We start from the raw sequence: 19889 nt of genomic DNA, 5'->3' as shown, positions 1-19889 counted from the left end.
GTGTAACGCCTCATTTGAAAGCTAAGACCGCGTTGTCACTTTTTTGTTGTATTTTTCTCACATTTTTGTCACTTTTTTGTACCGTCTGTGTCACATTTTTGTCCCTATTTTGTCACTTTTTTGTTACTTTTTTGTCACTTTTTTGTTACTTTTTTGTTGCTTTTTGCCATGTTTTTGTCACATTTTTTGTAACTGTTCTATTGCATATTTGCCGCTTTTTTGTCACATTTTTTTTGTTCTTTTGTAAGTTTTTTATTGCATTTTTATTGCTTTTTCGTTTTCATCCTCGTTTACGTCTCTTTTTCATCGCTATTTTCAGCGCTTATTTTCAGCGCTTATTTTCAAGCCATTTCTAGAGGAAGCCAAACTTGCGAAAATGTGTCCAGTTCAGGTGTGTAGTTAAGAGGTTAATAATATCAGTTAAAGGTTTTCATCCTTGCACTTCTTCTGCAGAGTGCTTTCCTGGAGGCATTCACTGGTTGTCCATTGGCCAGCTGGACAAACCAGACCTGTTAGTGAAGATCCAGTCGTTGTGCTTCCGTTTGGAACAAGGACTAGACCCACAGTTGCTCCATAGGCCTCCAAACTCTCTGGATGAGGCCAAAGAGCGCATGCGCTTCCTCATGCTCCGGAAATTTCCAAGGTTGTATCATTGAACACTATTGTATATAAGTTAATTATGTTGTTTTTTTAAATATAAAAAATCTAAATGGATAGAAGCAGCCTTGAGTATTTTTTGTTGTTGTTTATGGTAACTAGGTCCTTGCTGATTCTTGACGATATCTGGGATACTACAGTACTGAAAGCATTTGATATTCAGTGTCGAATACTGCTGACCACCAGAAATAGAAGCCTTGTGGACTCTGTTAGCGGTATGCCTTCATCCTGTCTTTCCCGCTAGCAGTAATACATTAGCCTTGAAGTGACAAAACGCATGCTCAAAGCTTGTCCTCGTTTTATAGGAGCAAAGTATGAAGTAGAAGTGGCGAGTGGGCTGGATGAGAAGAAAGGCCTGGAGATTCTTGCTCTGTACACAAACAGTAACATGCATGGGCTTCCTGAAGAGGCCCGCAGCATTGTCAAAGAATGCAAAGGTTTGTTCAATTTTAAATATTTGTATCTCAAGACCATTTACAAATCAAAGGTTGTTGTTAATTAAATTCAATGATCATCTTCTTCATCAGGGTCGCCTCTTGTAGTGTCTCTCATTGGAGCTTTACTGAAAGAAAAACCTGATCGTTGGCGCTACTACCTGAGACAGCTGCAGCAGAAGCAGTTCAAGCGCATAAGAAAATCTTCATCCTATGATTATGATGCTCTAGACCAGGCCATGGCTGCCAGTATTGAAGTGTTACCTGAGGAACATCGAGAATTGTACAAGGACTTCACTGTGCTGGAGAAAGACATCAAAGTCCCTGCCAAGGTCTGAATATACATAACACACACATAAAAACCCTTCTTATTTTTGCAGAGACTAATTTTCCAAACTTTTTTTCCAGGTGCTGTCAATTTTGTGGGACCTTCCTATCGAGGATGTGGAAGATATTCTAGAGGAATTTACAAACAAGTCACTTCTTTTTGTGGACACCAACAACAAGCCATATCTTTATTACCTCCATGACCTGCAGTTGGACTTTCTGATAGAGCAAAACCGCAATGAAATTGAGGTCAGTCATAGAAATGGAAAGAGTGTTTTAGACCGCTTTACTAAATCCCTCTGACCACGATATGATACATCTGTGTGTTCAGAGTCTGCACACAAAGATTGTGCGTCAGTACCAGCAGTATTACAGAGATGGACATCCTACTTCAGGAGATGAAGAGTGTCTCTACTGGATTCGTTTCCTCACAGATCACATGGCCAAAGCCAACCTCACTCAGGTATGACATTTGTACAATCATAGATGAAAGACGAATGGAAAGTGGAGGAATTATTCAGGTCTATTGAAATATATGTGATGTTGAATTACTTTTTATTCTCTTTATTTGTGTCTAGGAGCTCTATTCCCTCATGTTTTCACTTGACTGGGTTACTATTAAATCACAAGTAATGAGTCCAGCTCATCTTATCAATGACTACATAGCACATGGACCCAGTTTGGATAAAGAAGTTAGTGGTTCATTCTCTTACGATTCACTACATTCTCAGAACTATTAAAAGTTGTAACTTTAGGTTAGTGACAGATTTTTGTCTTCTTTTTTTTTTTTTTTCAGAACAGTAATGTGCGCAGTCAGTTCCAAGAGTTTCTTTCTCTCAATGGTCACCAACTTGAGCACCGTCCAGATGTTGTCCAGCTGGCTCTGTCTGAACCCTTCACCTCTGAGGTCTACAGACAGGCCCATATGCAAGCACTGCAGAAATCCAGCAGGGGAAGACTTTACTTTGACTGGCTGTATGTGCTCCACAATCACCTGTCCACTTATTTATATCTCTACTTATTCTAAATGTGTGTTTTCTTAAGGAATAAAAAATGCGTCGAGGATCTGTCTCTTCTGGTGATTCACCCACACCAGGGTTCGCTGTACTCTGCTTGTTTCTCACACGATGGATCAAAAATTGCATCTTGTGGAGCTAGCAAATCACTTAAGGTACAGGAAGAATGTCATGCATTTGTGAATCATTGACTTATATTTACAAATGAAACGCTTACCAACCCATAGTGTTGCTTTGTTCCTTCCCTGTATACAGATGTTTAAAAGCACATCAGGGGAAAAGCTGATGGAGCTCCAGGCTCATGATGATGAGGTGCTTTGCTGTGCCTTCTCCCCAGATGACCATTTGATAGCCACCTGTTCTAGTGACAGAAAAGTAAAGGTAAATATTGTATACTTTTTAAGTGAAAAAAATGGTACAAGTTTAGCAGAATTCGCTTTTATTCAATGTGACTCCTGTGTCCTGTGTTGAGGTGTGGAATGTGGAAAGAGCTATGATCATCAGAGTGTTTGAGGAGGAGCATGAGGAGCAAATAAACCACTGTCAGTTTACAAACACTGCCCGCCGACTTTTACTGGCTACATGCTCCAACGATAAGTTCTTAAATGTAAAGGTATGAGCTGTTCCGCATGTATAAACTACTGTGATGTCATTTTCTGTGACCATTACTGCTCTGGATCTGACCACAAATTGTGTCAATAGCTTTGGAACCTCAACAAGCCATCTTCTCAGAATACCATGTTTGGTCATTTTGAGCCTGTGAACCACTGCTGTTTTTCTCCAGACGATGCCATTGTCTCCACTTGCTCCAATGATGGCACTGTTAAGGTGATATTAAATCATCAAGCTGTTCAATTTATGGCTCCTTCACACCGAACATGTCCAAAGCGTCATTGGCATCTGTCTATGCATGTTTTTATATCTGGATGCTCCTATAAGCGTGTCCACCATAGACTTTGCATGTAAACCAGACGCACATGTCGCTTTGGATGCATTCAATGTGAACGTGTCAAAAGTCAGATAAATCAAGACAGTGACATAGAAACAATGTGTTATAGGGTCATAGTCACGAGGCAAACTCTCTCAACACTTTGGCCCTGTAGAAGTAATTTGGTTAATCAGGAAACGTCAGCCGTCTGTATCAAGAAATGTCCAACTGTCTCGATTTATCATCAACATGTTTATTTGTCTACCTGGATGTCTGAGAACTGCTGTTTAATTTATTCAGTGTGTTTTTCTATATGTTTATATAGCTTTTTGAGACGTCTTCTGCCAATGAGTGGAAGACAATAAATGTAAAAGCCTTGTTTGACGAAGGCGAAGAGGTACTTGTCAAGTGCAGCTCCTGGACTGCTGACGGAAAACGAATTGCATGTGCAGCCAGAAATGCTGTTTGGGTAAGACTGGTTTGTGTTTGATTTGATTGTGTCTGTTATCCATTATCAGCCATTCCCTTAATAATTCTGTGTAATTATAATGAAGAAATGCATGTTTTATTGTAGAGTAATGTTGTATAATTGCATTTTTAGTACTTAATTCACAAAGTATATTCACAAAGTATAAACAAAACACCCAGCATTAGTAAGCTACCATTTGAAGAATACATATTTTTTGAGTGAAATTGTACATTGTTACATTGGTATTACTGTTGTTGTTTCCTGTTGACCTGTTGTTTCCTGTGTTCTGTAGGTATTTGACATAGAGACTGCTGACATGTTGTTTGAGGTCCGGACCAATCGATTGAGCATGGTGCAATTTTGTCAAACCTGCCCTACTAGTAACCTTCTCGCAATTGCATATTCGAATTATGGTGTTGAGGTACATGTTTCAACACAAAGCGTGTCACTGTTTCTGTTATCATTTTCTCATTAAATCATCCCTTATATAATTAACTGAGTATAATTTTCCACAGCTGTGGGATCTAGAGTCCAACAAGAAGGTGGCTGACTGCAGTGGTCACTTGAGTTGGGTTCAACGACTCCAGTTCTCGCCGGACGGGTCACAGTTGCTCTCCTGCTCTGATGACCAGACTGTCAGGGTAACTGTATGCCATTTCTAAACGCAGACTGTATTACCAACTTCGCCTTGAGCAACGCTGTTGTTGCACCAAACGGAAGATCGGGCCCTCTGTGTTTCATACTTATCTAATTATTCACACTACTTATTTATGATTTTCTATTCCAACTTCTAGTTATGGGAGACAAAGAAAGTGCACACCTCTTCTTCTGTTCGCCTGAAGAGAGACTCAGATGTTATATTCAGTGATGAAGAAATGATTGTGTCAGCTGCAGACTATTGCAACAGGCTGCAAGTAAGTGTGGTTTACACAATGAGTGTGAATAAGACTGTTCATCTATTATCCAAATGAAGACGGTGTTACAGGAGACCGTATGTTTCAGGTGCATGATGGGAGGAAAGGTCAACTGTTGTTTCAGTCGGAGGAGATGTCATCAAGGATTCGTTGCACCTGCCTGAGCAGACAGCTCTCTGCTGTGGCTTTCGGACAGGAGGATGGCACTGTCCAGGTATTATATGCTCACTTCTTCTGTTTATGCTGAATGCTTATCCTTAAGGATGTAAACTACAGTAGGAAGTAAGGAAGTACTTTATTTGTACAGGAGTGACCAAGACTGCAACAAAAAAGTGGAATAAATGCAATAATCCAGAGAGGAGCCTATTGTTTTGCTATAGATTCTTAACCTTTCCTTAAGTTGGATACAGTGCCTCTGTGATCTTATTATAGGCAACTTGCAAAATGTTACTCTGAACATAGTATAAAAAGTACATACATCTATGTGTTTTTATAGGTAACTTCTTATTGCAGTACTGTGCGCTAACAGCAGGGGGGAACATTGTGCCACTTTTCCTCCAAATAGCAGATTACTGCAGCCGATTTCTCTCATTCACAACATGAGTGGACTCTGCATAAACACAGATTAAAGATACATCAGTACGTGTAATGATACATTTAGCCATTTTTCAAGCAGGATACTGAGAAGATTGCTGGTCAGATATTGAGGAAAGTTGGCAGCAAAATCCAACAACTGACCCCCCCACTAGGGGGTTAATGTTGGCTGTCAAGGTTTCACAAGACAGTGTACAGATACAGCGGGGACAGACGAGTGATGCTACAGGCGTAGTTGGTTCTACATGATGTGCATTGTGTTGTATGACATCAAATCAATCACCTTCAGACACATATTTTTTATTATATTCATATTCATATTGTATTGTATTTAAAAACAACAACTGCACTGTTGTATGTATAACTAACAAAAGTGCAATCATTGAAAATTAACATACATTTCTATTTTGTTTCTAAACGTATGCACTTTAATGCCACCGTCTATGACTACCCAGTATATTCAGAAACAGTCGTGGCACATCGCATCGCATATCGATATGTTTCTTTTTCTTTAAAGTGCCTATCCAGCAGCTGTTCATTGGGGAGTTTTTAATTCAGAGATTGTGTGGAGCCTTTTGAACTTAAAAGCCCCTGTTCCTTGACACTCTGGGTAGTATGTGCATAGCTGTCAGACCTGCTCTGCCTTCTGCTGTCAGTGGACTGATCTGCTGTTAGCTCACACTTCATGTCCTTTATGTTCACAATCCCAACATTTACTCACAAATAGCCTGAAAGGTTTTTTTCTCTATTGAAAATCTTATGAAGAGTGAAATTTAAATCTTGTGTAATATCAGTTTCTTCTGAAACAATTGGCGCTTTCCTGTTCTATGCTTTTGGATGATAGTGATGTTTATTTCCTTCAGGTGTTGGAGGTTCCTTCTGGAAAGCTGTTGGCTTCTCTGAAGGGCCATACAAAGACAGTATTTCACTGCCAGTTCATCGAGAACGGCCAAACGCTCATCACATCCTCTGAGGACGCCACAATCCGGGTGGGTTTCTCTTGCTCCTTCACCTAAAGTATACTTACTTCTCTGTCCAACCTTTTTATTCCTGTACTATAGAGATTGCCTTGGCTTATTAATCACTTCACCCTACACAGTAAACCTATTTCACTCTTTTAACCATTTCTTTACACTTACACTCCACACTTCTCACTACTATTGATTTCCCTTTCCTGTCTCATTACTCACGTTGACAAAAACTGCTTGCTCTGCCAAATTGCTCATCCATGCACTGAGCCTTTCTTTTTCCTCACCTGTAACGCTGAGCTGCCTCGTCGTCTCTACTCTCTCTCTTCTTCTCATCTCTTCTTGCTTTGTGCAGGACCCTCCGTTTGTGTGAGTGTTTTGAGCCAAGCCCCTTCACCCCCACTCTTCATGCTCTGCTGCTCATCCCCCTCTCCCCATTTCACCACCTACTCCTTCATCTTTTTTACTGTCCAGAGACCTGTCCACTGCAGCACATTGATCCCTCTATGACAGCGGGGTTCTTGGGGTTTCGAATACTGCCCGCCAGTTTAGCATGTTCTGATACATGCTTCCTCAAAATCTACACGATCAACAACTGTTTAACTTTTAATTCTTTTTGGTATATTGTTTGCCAGGCCGGATTTAACCCTTTTTTTTTGGGGTTCTTCTTTATAATTATGATTGATGATTCCCCTCTCCTCACCTTTAGGACTGTCTTGTTGCCTTGAATGTTAGTGTGTTTTTGCTTTTCTGCAGGTGTGGAGTTGGCACTCAGGAGACTGTAAAGTACTACAGGGCCACAAAGAGCAAGTCAGATGTTTCTCTCTACTTTCTAACCTGCCTGCAGAGTCAACGTTATTGTCCTGGTCTTTTGATGGCACTGTGAAGGTAAATCCGAAATGATTGATGCTATTCTTGTCTTTAATTTGACTGAAGAACCTAACCTGATTTGTATTGGTCATAAGGTGTGGGACGTAAAGAGTGGACAAAAGCTACAGGACATAGATGCTCACAGAGGAGCTATCCTGTCCTGTCATGTCTCCCCGGACAGATGCCTCTTTACTACCACATCTACAGACAAGACGGCCAAGGTACAGCAGTTATAAAACACACAAAAGCCTCATTTCCAAGGGCAGTAACTCGACAGCACGCCATGTTGTTTAGTTGCATTTTGACTTGATGATAGCATGCCAGATCATGGTTGCTCAGGGCTCTTTTTAGTAATATAATAGTGACACAAACAGACTGCTGGCTTCTGAGGACACATAAGACAGCCCTGCTGTACAGCTTGTCATACGTGATGTAATATTTCACTGTGTCATACAGTGATAGTAAGAGGGGATTTGGCTGATTGACTGCATTAGCCGCTGTTAGCATAATATTAGCTTACCTTCATAGTTTTCATTTAGCTGCTTGTTTCCTCTAGTTTTGGGCTTGGCACTTGTGGATAATTTCATCAAATCCGTGGGATTACGACAAAGGATGTTGTTTTGTGTTGTTGTTGTTGTTGTTGTTGTTGTTGTTGTTGTTGTAGACATTATGACATGACATGATGTGATATGATATTATATGATATGATATGAGATATGCTTGCATGTTGTGAGTATACAGTGAAAAATTGGGAAGTTTGGAGAAGTATGCTGAATGGTAGAGGAGGTTGTTTCTAAAAAGTACCTCTTTTTAAAAAAAAAAAAAATCCTGTTTTTATTGATGTATTTTAAATAAGGACATCAATCTAGATTTTTTTTTTTTTTAAATGACCCCAGTGTTCATCTTATTGCCCAGACACATTCCTGGCTTTTTTACTTTCATTGTTGTTTATTCCAGTGTTGTGTTGGAAACAGTATTTGTGCAGTGTATATTGGAGTGTAGCTGTATACTGCGTAGAAACTACATGCATATTTGTCTTTTACACATCAATCTATTCCTCAAATCACTTTCAAGGTGAAGATGTATTGTTTTGTTTTTTTACTGCTGTAATGTCAGTCTATGGGAGATTAGCATGCAGCAGAAGCCTCAGGCCTGCAGGGTTGCCTGCAGGTCAGTCTGTCCTCCCACACCCACGCTTTGTCCTGATTCACTGCCCTCTCCACAACCTCCTCACCCCATGACTAGGCATACCTTTGCCAGTGTGCCGTTAAAGGAGGTGGGCTTGACTTTGGCCTGACTTTGACTCATTCCATGGACTTTACAAAAAAACAAAATCATCCTATTCTCCTTGAAACTGTGAATTGTTAAAAACTCTTCCTTCAAACATACTTTGAAGTATAAGGTTATGGTTAAGATGTACTTTATTGTCCCTGTAGGGAAATTAGTTCACTGTATTTGACCCATCCTTCAGTGCCGCTGGAGTAACCTGTAAGGAGCAGTGGGCGACCGCAGTGTAGCACCTGGAGACCCATCTCCAGATGTGCTTGTTTTTGGTTGATGGGGGAAACCTGGAGCACCTAGAAGAAACCCATCCAGACACAGTGTACCACTCTAGGCCAGAAACAAAGTTTAATTTTATTTTTTAAGGTTCTGTTTTTGCCCCTCAATGACTGGTACCTGCAGGGTGCTTACCTTTCCTATATTGGACATGAAAATCCAAGACCTCATCAGCTGTTGACTGCATATCACCACTATTAAGTTGCACTGGGGAATTTGGACATTAACAAGACTATGTGGAGACGATCTACTGAGTTGGGGCCAAACTGGCTTGAGTTTATTGATTATGTTTGGCAAAGATTTTATTTGTCCTTTTGAAGCAGGAAAATAGGCGTTTGAATCCAGACTTGGCACTGTCTGGAGGTTAAAACAACCTGGCCATGAGACTTTTTGTGAAAACATCAAAGAATAAAATGTTTGTTTCATGTTTCCCTCTTGATAAATGGACTGTAGCGACTCTTGTACCAAACTGATGGTCTATTTAATGTATTTGTGTTCATTATGTGTAAGAGTTTCAATTTTAGCACACATTTATTGATGACTTCTTTGTTTTATGAATATAAATAGCATAATAATCACTGTTTTTTTCTGTGCTACCACATATTAATTATTTATTGTCATGTCTGGCCCCCAGGTATGGCACTGCGAGACCTGGGACTGTGTCCACACGCTTAAAGGTCACTCTGAGTGTGTCAGGAGCTGCAGGTTCTCGTGGGACGGCCGGCGCATTGCTACAGGAGACGATAATGGAGAGATTAGGGTGTGTTTACTCAAGTGTTTGTTTTTTTGTAAATGATTGCAGCATGTGAACAATGGATATTAAGATGTGACATAGCACAAATAGCTCAGCAGCACTAATGGTAATCTGTCAACAAGAGGTTAATGCCCCTGGTGGCTTCTGCACCAATGGGCAAGTAAAGCACTTCTCTTTGGTCTTCATGAGGGGGCTGACATTGCTGCGATACCACCCCCTAATGCAGGGGCAGGCATGTTTGTGTCATGGAGGGATATGTTGCCAGGAAATCTTTCAAATTATATTCACTGTGTTTTCCGCAGTTCTTTCACAGATATTTAATCTCTGATTTCTGTAATAACATTTCTCTAAATAATCTTTGTTTCCTTCTTGGTTGGAGGTTGTGTGCTGGACAGCCAGATTTGGCCCCCGGGCCTGACGTTGCTTCCCCCTGCCCTAGTGGCTAGGGGCGACTCCAGAAGATTCAATACATGTTTCAAAAACAACTTTAAAGCCTAGCTCCAAAGACTTTTATTGTTTATGGCTGGTTTATGGCAGTCTATAAATATGAAGTGTATGCTCTGAGCAGAACTACTGCATAATTCCAAAATGACTAAATCCATCAAATGCGAAATGTCACGTTTGTTTCTTTGGAAAGTCATTTCAAATAAAGGATGCTAAATATAGCTTAAGTAAATATGGCATATAAACATTTGGATAACCACTGCACAAATACACAAATAGCACAAATTGCATTGTATTAATATTGTAAGTTAAATCGTAACTAATTTAAACATCCTTGTTCTGTAGGAATAGGTTCCTGAAACACATAATGATGACTTGATGATGATGTTAAATGTTTGTATGAACTGTACTGAAGTCACATAATGCACTGTTGTGAATTATCTGTCACAGCTCTGGAGTGTGAACGATGGCTCTCTGCTGAAGATTTGCTCACGAGAAGGAAAAGACAGTATGGACTCGCTTCATGGAGGCTGGGTGACTGACCTGCACTTCTCACCAGACAACTCTCTGCTCGTCTCAACAGGAGGATACATCAAGGTATGGCTTCACTCAACCATCTCTGGTTCCTCAACGCCATTTTTGATTGACCCTTTTTTGTGCAGATTTTAGTTGTAATGTTCGGGTTAAAATGTAAACTAGGCCAAACACATAATTGTTTGTAACACACTCTTGCTTAATTGCCTGGTCATTTCTCTCTCCCCTGGTTAAATACTGTGAGGCTGATGCCTGATAGTTCGAGGTAGAAGAGATGAACCTGACTGAAGTTGATCCCTTTTGCCTCATCAGAGCAGTAGTCCAAATGTCCATATTCATTAATAAGTCCTTTCTTCACTCGAAAAAAAGAACAATGAAAGCGAGACTAGTTCAACTCAGGGTCAGCCGCCTTCACACACCAAAAGTGCTGCTTTGGATTCACATTGACTCAAAACCGCTGCTCACAGGTCAAGAGCCCCTTTAGGTCGACCTAACCAGAGCCGGTGTGAAAACCGCCTTATTCAATACACTGTAAGTCCCACTGATTTAAAGACTAGTGTTGTCACGATACTAAAATTTCAAACTTGAGTTTGATACTGAAAATAAAACTCCGTTCTCTATGCCGATTTCAATACCACAGCAAAATATAAAAATCCCCTTTTAAATATATATAACTTTGCTGAGGAAACTTGTGTCTCTTTATGCATCTGCACTGTTTATCTACATTACAGAACACTCAACAGTATATTCATTTATTTGGTTTATGATTTGCTTTGCATCTTCACCATGGCCTATGACCATTATTGTCTGTTCCCGCCTTAAACAGTAACAGCCACTGCTGTCGCATTTTAACAGTGCAAAGCACCAAACAATGTTAAAACTGTCCTTGAAAATCCCTCCAAATATATTTCATTAGTCAAGTACAAACCGTACATGTGTGACTATACTGTTGGCATTGATGTTATTTAATTTTGTTGAGAATTTTAAGAAAACAGCTTAATATCCAATGCTAACTGACAGATGTAAATGAATGGGTGCCACTAAGCTAAGCCATAGGAATGAATGTGCAATAGCAAATTCTGCTTTTTCATCAAAACAGCAGCTTCTTTCAACATGGATCAGCAGCAGTAATCAGAGCCTTCACTTTGACAATCGATGAATGGGTTTAAGTGAGTACTTTTAGCTGCAGTCTAAGATTTGGGCGCAGCCGCAGGTTACTTCATGCGCTCTGGCACTGGAGGAGGATGAGAAAACACAGAAAGTATCGATACCTGCTCTAATTAATATCTCGTTTTAATACTACTTTTAGTATCATCTTAGTATCGAAGCAATGTTTTTTTTGACAATATTAAAGACTAACCAGTTTAAATTTCCATATGGAAACTATAATTATGTAAAATATTACAAAAGGTCTGCACAACTGTTTTTAGTACTTATATTCGATAGATATCTGAAACGTCACTTAGTGGTGTAAGTAATTAGAATACTTGAGAGCTAATCCTATGTGCAGACATCCCATATACAGGGGTGAGTTAGCATTCAAACCATGATTACTCACAAACTGTAATTCGTAGCAATGTACCATATCTCAAAAGCACTGGATATTCTCTGTAATCCATTTCTGCCTCAGTGGTGTCTTTACTGTCCTCAAATTTGTGACCAGTGATGTGCACACCTCTTTAGTTTTATGCTTTTGTTTTCTTTGAAGATGGGGTCACAGTGAGGGCAGTCGGAACAAAGCTCTGATTGGCTCTTTAGCAAGCAATGATGTAATCCTTTCGGGAGAGCAGTGCTGATCGATGGACATTTATACCTCACATCACTTCAATGTTGTGTGGGTGGTTATGTGTGCACGGTCACAACTCTTTCTTTTACTGCCTGTCTCAGCTGGTCCACACCAGAGACAGCTGAGAGTGTAGCTCCCTCACGAGAGCAGCAGCATATTTCCATCTTTTTGCAGTTAAATAATAATATAGTGCCAGTGGATTTAAAAGAGGTGATGGTGTAGTGATGCATATGCAATGATCTGTTTTGCTTTCATCAAGCATAAGTTCAATTAATTTTGCACATATAGTTTACATATCTTTCTTTTCTCTAACATCTTTATTGTCCTAAACCTCTCATACATGTATGTCACAAATGAATAAATGTCATGCTTTAAATATGCTTATTTTGGGCATTTTAAAAGAAGGCACATGTTGGGCGATGTATTTAAGAGAATATTTGCGCAATAGATGTCTTTAAACCTGCACAAACTCACTGCTTGACTAAAAGTCTTAAAATGACTGTATGTAAATCAGCTGTGCCGCCATCATGACATTGATAATTATTTTTGGTTTGAGTAAAGCACTTCATTAGCGTTTCGTTGGCTCTCATTTACTGTCCTCTCCTGACCGAGTCCTGATGAATACGTCTGAAGACATGGGAAGCAATCATCGATTATAAAGTCTAAAAGCTGAACCCTCCCTTTTGCCAAGCCTAGTCAAATAGCTTAGTCACTATTTATCTTCAGGAGCAAAAATGGATGCAGTTGATAATGTCAGATTTAACGACCACGCACTTAATTGTCCACATTAAACATTTGGACACTACAGTGAGTTACATGTATTTAGTAGCATATAGTTGTTCCACGGTGTTTAATTCCACTTTCTATATTGTTTTTAGCTAATGTTAGTCTATGGAAAATGGCTTTTTGTGTGACATTCTACACATTAGGGCATGGCTGGAACATTTAGGGGGAGGACAAATACTTAATTTTGACATTTTTATATTTAAATGTCATATTTAAATGTCAATGTTTCATATTTAAAGGGACTGTATAGTCCCTTTAAATATAAAAATATCTTCATTCATTTACCTTATCTTCATTTTACCTGGAGAAATGGTGAGCTATATTGTTCGAATTAGGTGCAAAACTGCTTTTTATCTGTTGTTATTTCAGCAGGAGATTCAGATCAAGCTGTGTTTTTTGCTGTGTTTATCAGTGGAACTCTCAACAGTTTGGATCCGGAAGTAGATAATTACTGTGTGTGATGTCACACGAATAGATACAGACGCATATCTGGAATCAGCCATATATGGTCATGCTTTGAAGCAGTTGAGGGTGCTGAATTATGAATATAGTTTTCTAATAAATAAAGACACGGAGAGGAGCATAAAGCTTCAATAGCCCATAAAAACTTAAATAACGGAGAATGCTAACATGATGCTGCTAGTGTGAGCATGAAATAACATCCATATGGACCCGATTTAGACTTGACTTTATTTGTGTGTGATAAGTTTATATTCCACCATAAGATGGATATAAAGAGTGAAAAATGGTGTTTCCCAAAACTTATTTCGTTCCCCCTGGGCGAGGCCACGCCCCCTTCTATGACGTGTTGCCGTCTGTATCTATGGAACTTCACCCTTATCTACGTCACTTCCTGATGAACAACTGATATTATACTTCTAAAAAAGTCATATTTTCAAAAGCATTAAAAACTGTCATATGCCCTTTAAACCTCTACAAACATGGTGTTAAATAGATGGGATTTGTGTAATACTTTATCCATTTATTTTTCAGTCCAAATGTAAATGTACCTGGACATGTTTAAAATGTTTTTCTTTGAATCTTAATTTCAAAACTTGAATCTCAAATCTGACCGCCATTGCAATACTTGTCAGAGGAAACGGCCCTGTCAAAGTTGGAATGATTAATGGACCCTTGTGTCGGCCGCTCAGGTGTCAGAGGCCATCCTTCTTGTCATAGTAATTACAAGAGAGTGTGTGCCTTTCGTGACAGGTAATAAAGCCTGTGGAGTCCGGACAATGATGTAATCTAAGTGTTTTTGTAATGATTATGGAGATGGCCTGTCTCAATGTTGGCAATCAGGAAATGTGCCGGAATAAAATGGCAATTACCCTGCAGAGGATTTTATTTTACACCGAGGTTTAAAAGCGAGAGAATGCTATCGGAAAGGACTGTTAAATAAGATATAAAGATAAATTGTGGCGTAGATATAATACACTCACAGGATTCATACTGTATCTCCGGAAAACATGAACAGCTTGATTGTGATTCTGACAATCCTTCTCAAAGACAACTCTCATAAGGATGTGTGTTTTTTATTTTCCTTCAGCTGGTGACAGAGGCAGACTTCATAATACAGGATCAATGGGATTGTGAAAAATATACAGTTGGTTGGATCATAGAGGATGATTGAAGTGTCTATTTTAGTTTTATGTATTTATTTGTTTGCTTGCTATGTGGCTGCTCTTGTTTAGGGAGTGTAAATTTGTCTTTTTTTTTTTTTTTACATACAGTATTAAGTTTAAATGGAACATAAGATTATAGTTGAACTGTAATACAATTGTATAATAGTAGTTTGTACATTTTGGTTCTTTTGGATGTGGCTTCTTATCGTCCCTTGTTACCGGTTTTATCAAGCTATCACCCTTCCCTCACATAATTAAAAGCAGCAGGCATCCAGTGAGTTGCATATTTAAGTACTGCACCTGCGCAGTGTGTTTAATTAATCTCACAACATGCATCGCTACAGCCCACTTTTCTATGATTGGTTTGCAAAAGTAAAACAAAACTGTGTAGGTTTTGTTTTAATATAGCGTTAACAATGAGCAATTTGCCTGATAAAAATCTCAGGACTAAAAGTTGATCAAAAATCAACAATTTTTGTAAGGTTGGCTGTGTGCGGGAATTATACTTTTTTATAAATACAGGAGCAACACTAATATTCTAACTATTGGTTCTATACGGTTCGGATCCAGTGGCACTAAGAAGTCTGGTGGCATAAACATAATATAATGTAAACATCAATGTTCAGGGTAGCAATGTCTGAACATGATGCTGTTGATTATTCTTGTATGGAGTAGTGAGTGTAATTCAGACCAGAAAAGTCCTTTGCTCCGCTTGTTTTTTTTTTTTTTTTTTTTTGGTGCAGTTCGTATTCAGACTGTACTTTTTGCAAGAGAACTATATTTTGTAAACACATGCACGTGTGTGACGATCGAGGCTCCCATTGGACAGAAAGAACCACAAGAAAATGAAATAAAAATGAATATTTGAGGCTTACTATGATAATAAAAGAAACGTAAGAGGCTAAATCACTGACCTTTAACCTCAGCTTCACCGGAGTAGCTGGAGGGAGAGCTGTTTTGTGTGGATGAAGGGTCGTCTGCTGAGCTGTTTGTTTCCATTATGTCCACGGGACAAACTGTTGGTCTTGTTCCTCCACTCTTAATGCGTCTCGTACTTTGATTTAAGTTTGGCGAAGTTTGTCCCACTTTCACGCCACGGCTGTTCAAGAGACGCTCGAAGTCCCTCTCCTTTGTTTTCTCGCTAAACACGAACACATTTTTGTTTGTCTTTTCTAGCAGTTGGGTTAGTGCATTTGCCCAAATATCCAGGAGGCACAGTGTCTCCTCGTTGCCCCAGGTCTGTCACGGCTCATTGTTTCTAGTATCCATCCAGTATTGATGTTAGCAGCCGTGAAGGGATAACTTTTCCCACGGTGCCTTGCTACGGTGGCTTGTCAAGCCCAAAAAGGCGCATGTATCTCGCAGTTGTTTCGGATCAACAGTGGTTCATATTCACACCTGGAGTGAACTGGACCAGAGTCCGTATGGAAGCGGACCGAGACCACCTGAAAAAGTGGGTCTCGGTCCGGTTCTTTGATCCGCAACAGGATTCGTTTGTTGTATTCACCAACACAATCACGTGTGCAAGAGAAGTTTCAAACAGACGTGGCAGTTTTATTATTTGCAGCCTGATATTGAGGTTTGAATGATCAAATCAATCATAGGCCGATAAATAAGATTCATTTTCTTTGTAACGTGGGTCTGTGCTTCACGGAGCTCCAGTGGGCGGGGCCTCAGTCACCTGCCGCTCTGCTGCTCCGAGGCATGCACGATCTTTTTATTTCATCAGGCTAATTTAGACACTATTTGCTGTAGATGGCGCTCCTTATGTTGCCCTCGCCTGGTTAGCCATCCACGCCTGCTTTAGCTTTAGTACTGTATCTCTTCAAAAGCAGGACTTTTTAAAGAATTGGAAATGCGTTTTTTCTGGCACAGACACTTTCACCACGTGGTTAAATGGAAATTGGGGGAAATGTAGCACATTTATGTATCACTAATGACCCATCTATTGTATGGACCAGAAAACATCCGTGGTTTAGCGCCTCGCCGCTCAGGCAGCAGTGAAACGCTCTGAGCCGATGACCCGCTTTGAGACACTGATACGCAACTCGCAGAACAATTGACACATGATCATCTGTTACCAAAGCAGGCTCCGACGCAGTGTTTCAAAGCACTTCAGGAAGAGCGATACAAGCACCAGAGTGCCAGGTTTTTTTGCCCATCACAACATAAGGGATGGTCCCACCAACTAAGACCCCAAATGCACGTAGCTTATAAAAATAAGATCAATGCTATTGGTAGTCGGCATCCCCCTTTCATTTGTACAATGGTGTGATTGTATCATTTTAGGGCTGGGCGATATATCGATATTTAAGATATATTGATATATTTTTAAATGAGATATGGAATTAGACCATATTGCATATATTGGGATATTTCAGATTCAGATGAGCTCTTAAGTTACCAAAAAGAAATCTTAAACTGTGCACTTTATTTTGTTATCTCTTTATATAAAAATGCTGCCCTCAGAAAAAGAGGCCCTATTTTATTTTCCAGGCTATTTTTATTGAAGATATTTTTTTTTAAATCTAAATGTGCACCATGCGGAGCTTTGTTGTTTGTGTGTTTGTGTTTACATTTTCTAGAGAGTTTTCAATAAAACTACTCGTATTTGGCTTTGACTTTGACTTAACATTTCATTTCACAGCTCACACTTTGCGGAAAAACTAGCGGGATATATATCGTATATCGATATTTAACCAAAATATATCGGGATATGACTTTAAGTCCATATCGCCCGGCCCTACATCATATGCAGTATTATATGTATTTTTATGGTTACCTACATTCCACCTAGAAACATAAAAGAACCATTAAGTTTTACGTTTTTTTTTTGCATAAATGCCATAAAACACCTTCAAGGGTGATTTCAGATTGTGACCTTTTGATGAGGCGAAGGTTACACTGAACTCCCTAGAGACTCTTGATGGACAGAAAAGATTTAGAAACAAATCTCTGGGAATGAGAGTAAAGGACAATATGACATAGATGACGTCTCTTCTCTGGGGAGAGGATGATATAAAGCAGCCAGGACCAGTGTAATGAGATTGACTCCGTAAGTGTATGTCCATTTCCCTCTCTGCGTGTGCTTTCTCTCAAGGCGAAACATCACTCAGTCCAAGGTCTCAGCGCTGCATTGCCTTCAACTGCTCCTTCACTAAGATGACCAAGGTCCTTTTGTGGCATTGTTATGTGGATAAGTCTTTGGAGCATCTGAGGGTATTGTACAGAAGAAATTCAAAAGTCCAAAAAATGGTTGATGAGCCAAAACATCTACATTAAATTCAAAGCCAGGATCACTTATGGTTGTAACTATGGCTATGGTCAGACATTACTATGATGATGATGTAAAATGAAGACTGTTTGCATACAAATAAACAATATGAAACAGCACTGTTGTTCAATCTGTAGAATGGTCAAACATCTTTAAATGGCATCTGTCACGTCCAGAAGGATCCCCCTCTGTATAATTTTATACAGAGGAATTCAAATCCGGGGATGGAGTAGAGGAGGTCTTTCCACTGCTGCTTCTTGGTGCTCAGACTCTCCTCGTGTTTGTTGAGCCGGTGACACAGCGCTCTGGTCTTCTTCGGCCTCAGGTCTAGGGGCTTGTACTTCTTTCCTCTTGTAAAACTTCGTCAGATTCTCCTTCTGTGTCTGGTTGATTACAGTCAGGACTCTCGCGTTGGATTTGCGCTCGACGCTGATGTTTGAAAGCTTGGAAGCAGCTCCTCCAGTCACTTTGGCCACTCGGAGCTGGGACAGTTCTTGCCCCGCAGATCTCTAGCCTTGGTCTTGGTCCTGTCGAGAAACTTCCCATTATGGCCCGTGTGGTTTGAAATAGCCCTTGTCAGGCATCAGACGATTTTGTGAAGCCTTCATTTTTTGTGACTGGATATCAGTGAAGTTCACCTCACAGTCGAACAATCTGCTTCACTGTGGACTTTGTACGACAGCCATTTTCTTTTTCATGAATGTGGACTCTGTGGTTACACACTGGGGCTGATGGAATTCTGTTGTTTTAAGCAAATAATTTTGAATGGGTTCCTACATTCCTCTTTGGTCATAAACTTTGGGTCATGAGCGAGTAATCGCAGATACAAGCAGTCACAAATTCCATTTCCTACACAGTTTGACTGGAACATCCCCTTAAGGTAACGTGAGGTGTTCAAGGTCTGGGAGTTTCTGCTCGTCTTTTGGCGCACATTTTGGAAGCACATGCCACATACTTTCTATTGAAGTGTTTCTTTTTATTTCTTTTTTTACTTTATCAGTCAATTAGTTTTGATTCATTTAACTAATTCTCTTAATATTTTGGGGTGAGATGTAGTCTTGAAAATCCAGAGTATCTCGGCGGTTTATGTTTTGTAAAAAGATACGACTCCTCGCGTGAAAGTGAGTTGTTTTAATTCTGCGCCTCATTTTGATCACGCTGGTTCAGAAGTGAGCACCCCGCAGCGTTGCTCCTGTCGAGAAGCAGCTCAGCCTCTAAAAATATCTACATAAACTCGGTAGATGCACAAGCACATTGAAGGGACTTTTTTCTCTTATTCTGTAACAATTTTGCATTTTCATCTTTCTATTTATATCAGCATCTAAACAGCTTCAAAGTGTTTCTTGCAGTGACCACAACCGTTATAGTTAAAGTCGAAGGAGGTCATTTGGAGTGAGTGTCGCCGGGTTTCTCTTCTGTTGCTGGCAGACTGGGTATAAACACAAGCTGGTGGTGCAATTTTTATCTGTCTCTGAGACTCCTGTTTCCTGTGCGCTGCTCATTAAACTAGGGCTAATTGTCTTTGGCTCAAAATGCTTGGCCTTTTGTTTAGTGTCTAAACTGCGCTCTGTGGTTGTGCTGGGACTCTTCTGCTATATTCATAAATGTACTGCTTTAAAATAGTCCTTTAACTGGGTTTTCTCACTTGGGATTCATGGTGATTTGAAGAAACGCATGAGGTAACAAGTAACAAGAGTTAGAAGGAATAGGATGTTCAAACAGTTGAGTGCTTGGAGTTTTAATTAAATATTGGGGTGTGTGGATGTTTTGTAAAACAAAATCACAAGACGGATGAAATAATAATAATGTATAACAAAAATATATAAATATACATAGTAATGATCATGGCAATCATGCCAGATCCAGCTCATTGTTTGGAGTATCAACTCTACTCCATACAATGTTTTTTTGTTGTTGTTGTTGTTGTTTCAGAGTTTCTATTTTATTCCAGC

At 39.7% G+C, this 19889-nt stretch overlaps 1 protein-coding gene across 1 annotated transcript in view; it reads left to right on the top strand.

Annotated features, from left to right (window-relative positions):
* Positions 1 to 19889, top strand: part of apaf1 (apoptotic peptidase activating factor 1) — a gene marked incomplete at its 5' end in the record, with an annotated part of 31802 nt that overhangs the window by 2612 nt on the left and 9301 nt on the right. The window contains 22 exons of the mRNA XM_079582749.1: positions 454 to 643; positions 760 to 872; positions 963 to 1094; positions 1185 to 1423; positions 1500 to 1667; positions 1750 to 1881; positions 1997 to 2110; positions 2215 to 2393; positions 2463 to 2589; positions 2690 to 2815; positions 2907 to 3047; positions 3137 to 3262; positions 3688 to 3831; positions 4124 to 4252; positions 4347 to 4472; positions 4626 to 4745; positions 4834 to 4959; positions 6203 to 6328; positions 7064 to 7195; positions 7273 to 7398; positions 9369 to 9494; positions 10383 to 10529. Of these exons, the coding sequence (XP_079438875.1) occupies positions 454 to 643; positions 760 to 872; positions 963 to 1094; positions 1185 to 1423; positions 1500 to 1667; positions 1750 to 1881; positions 1997 to 2110; positions 2215 to 2393; positions 2463 to 2589; positions 2690 to 2815; positions 2907 to 3047; positions 3137 to 3262; positions 3688 to 3831; positions 4124 to 4252; positions 4347 to 4472; positions 4626 to 4745; positions 4834 to 4959; positions 6203 to 6328; positions 7064 to 7195; positions 7273 to 7398; positions 9369 to 9494; positions 10383 to 10529 (3089 nt within the window). The remainder of the gene's footprint in view (positions 1 to 453; positions 644 to 759; positions 873 to 962; positions 1095 to 1184; positions 1424 to 1499; positions 1668 to 1749; positions 1882 to 1996; positions 2111 to 2214; positions 2394 to 2462; positions 2590 to 2689; positions 2816 to 2906; positions 3048 to 3136; positions 3263 to 3687; positions 3832 to 4123; positions 4253 to 4346; positions 4473 to 4625; positions 4746 to 4833; positions 4960 to 6202; positions 6329 to 7063; positions 7196 to 7272; positions 7399 to 9368; positions 9495 to 10382; positions 10530 to 19889) is intronic.

The sequence above is a fragment of the Gobius niger genome, assembly GCF_951799975.1.
Source record: "Gobius niger genome assembly, chromosome: 2".
NCBI lineage: Eukaryota > Metazoa > Chordata > Actinopteri > Gobiiformes > Gobiidae > Gobius > Gobius niger.
This window is presented reverse-complemented; position numbering and strand designations above follow the sequence as displayed.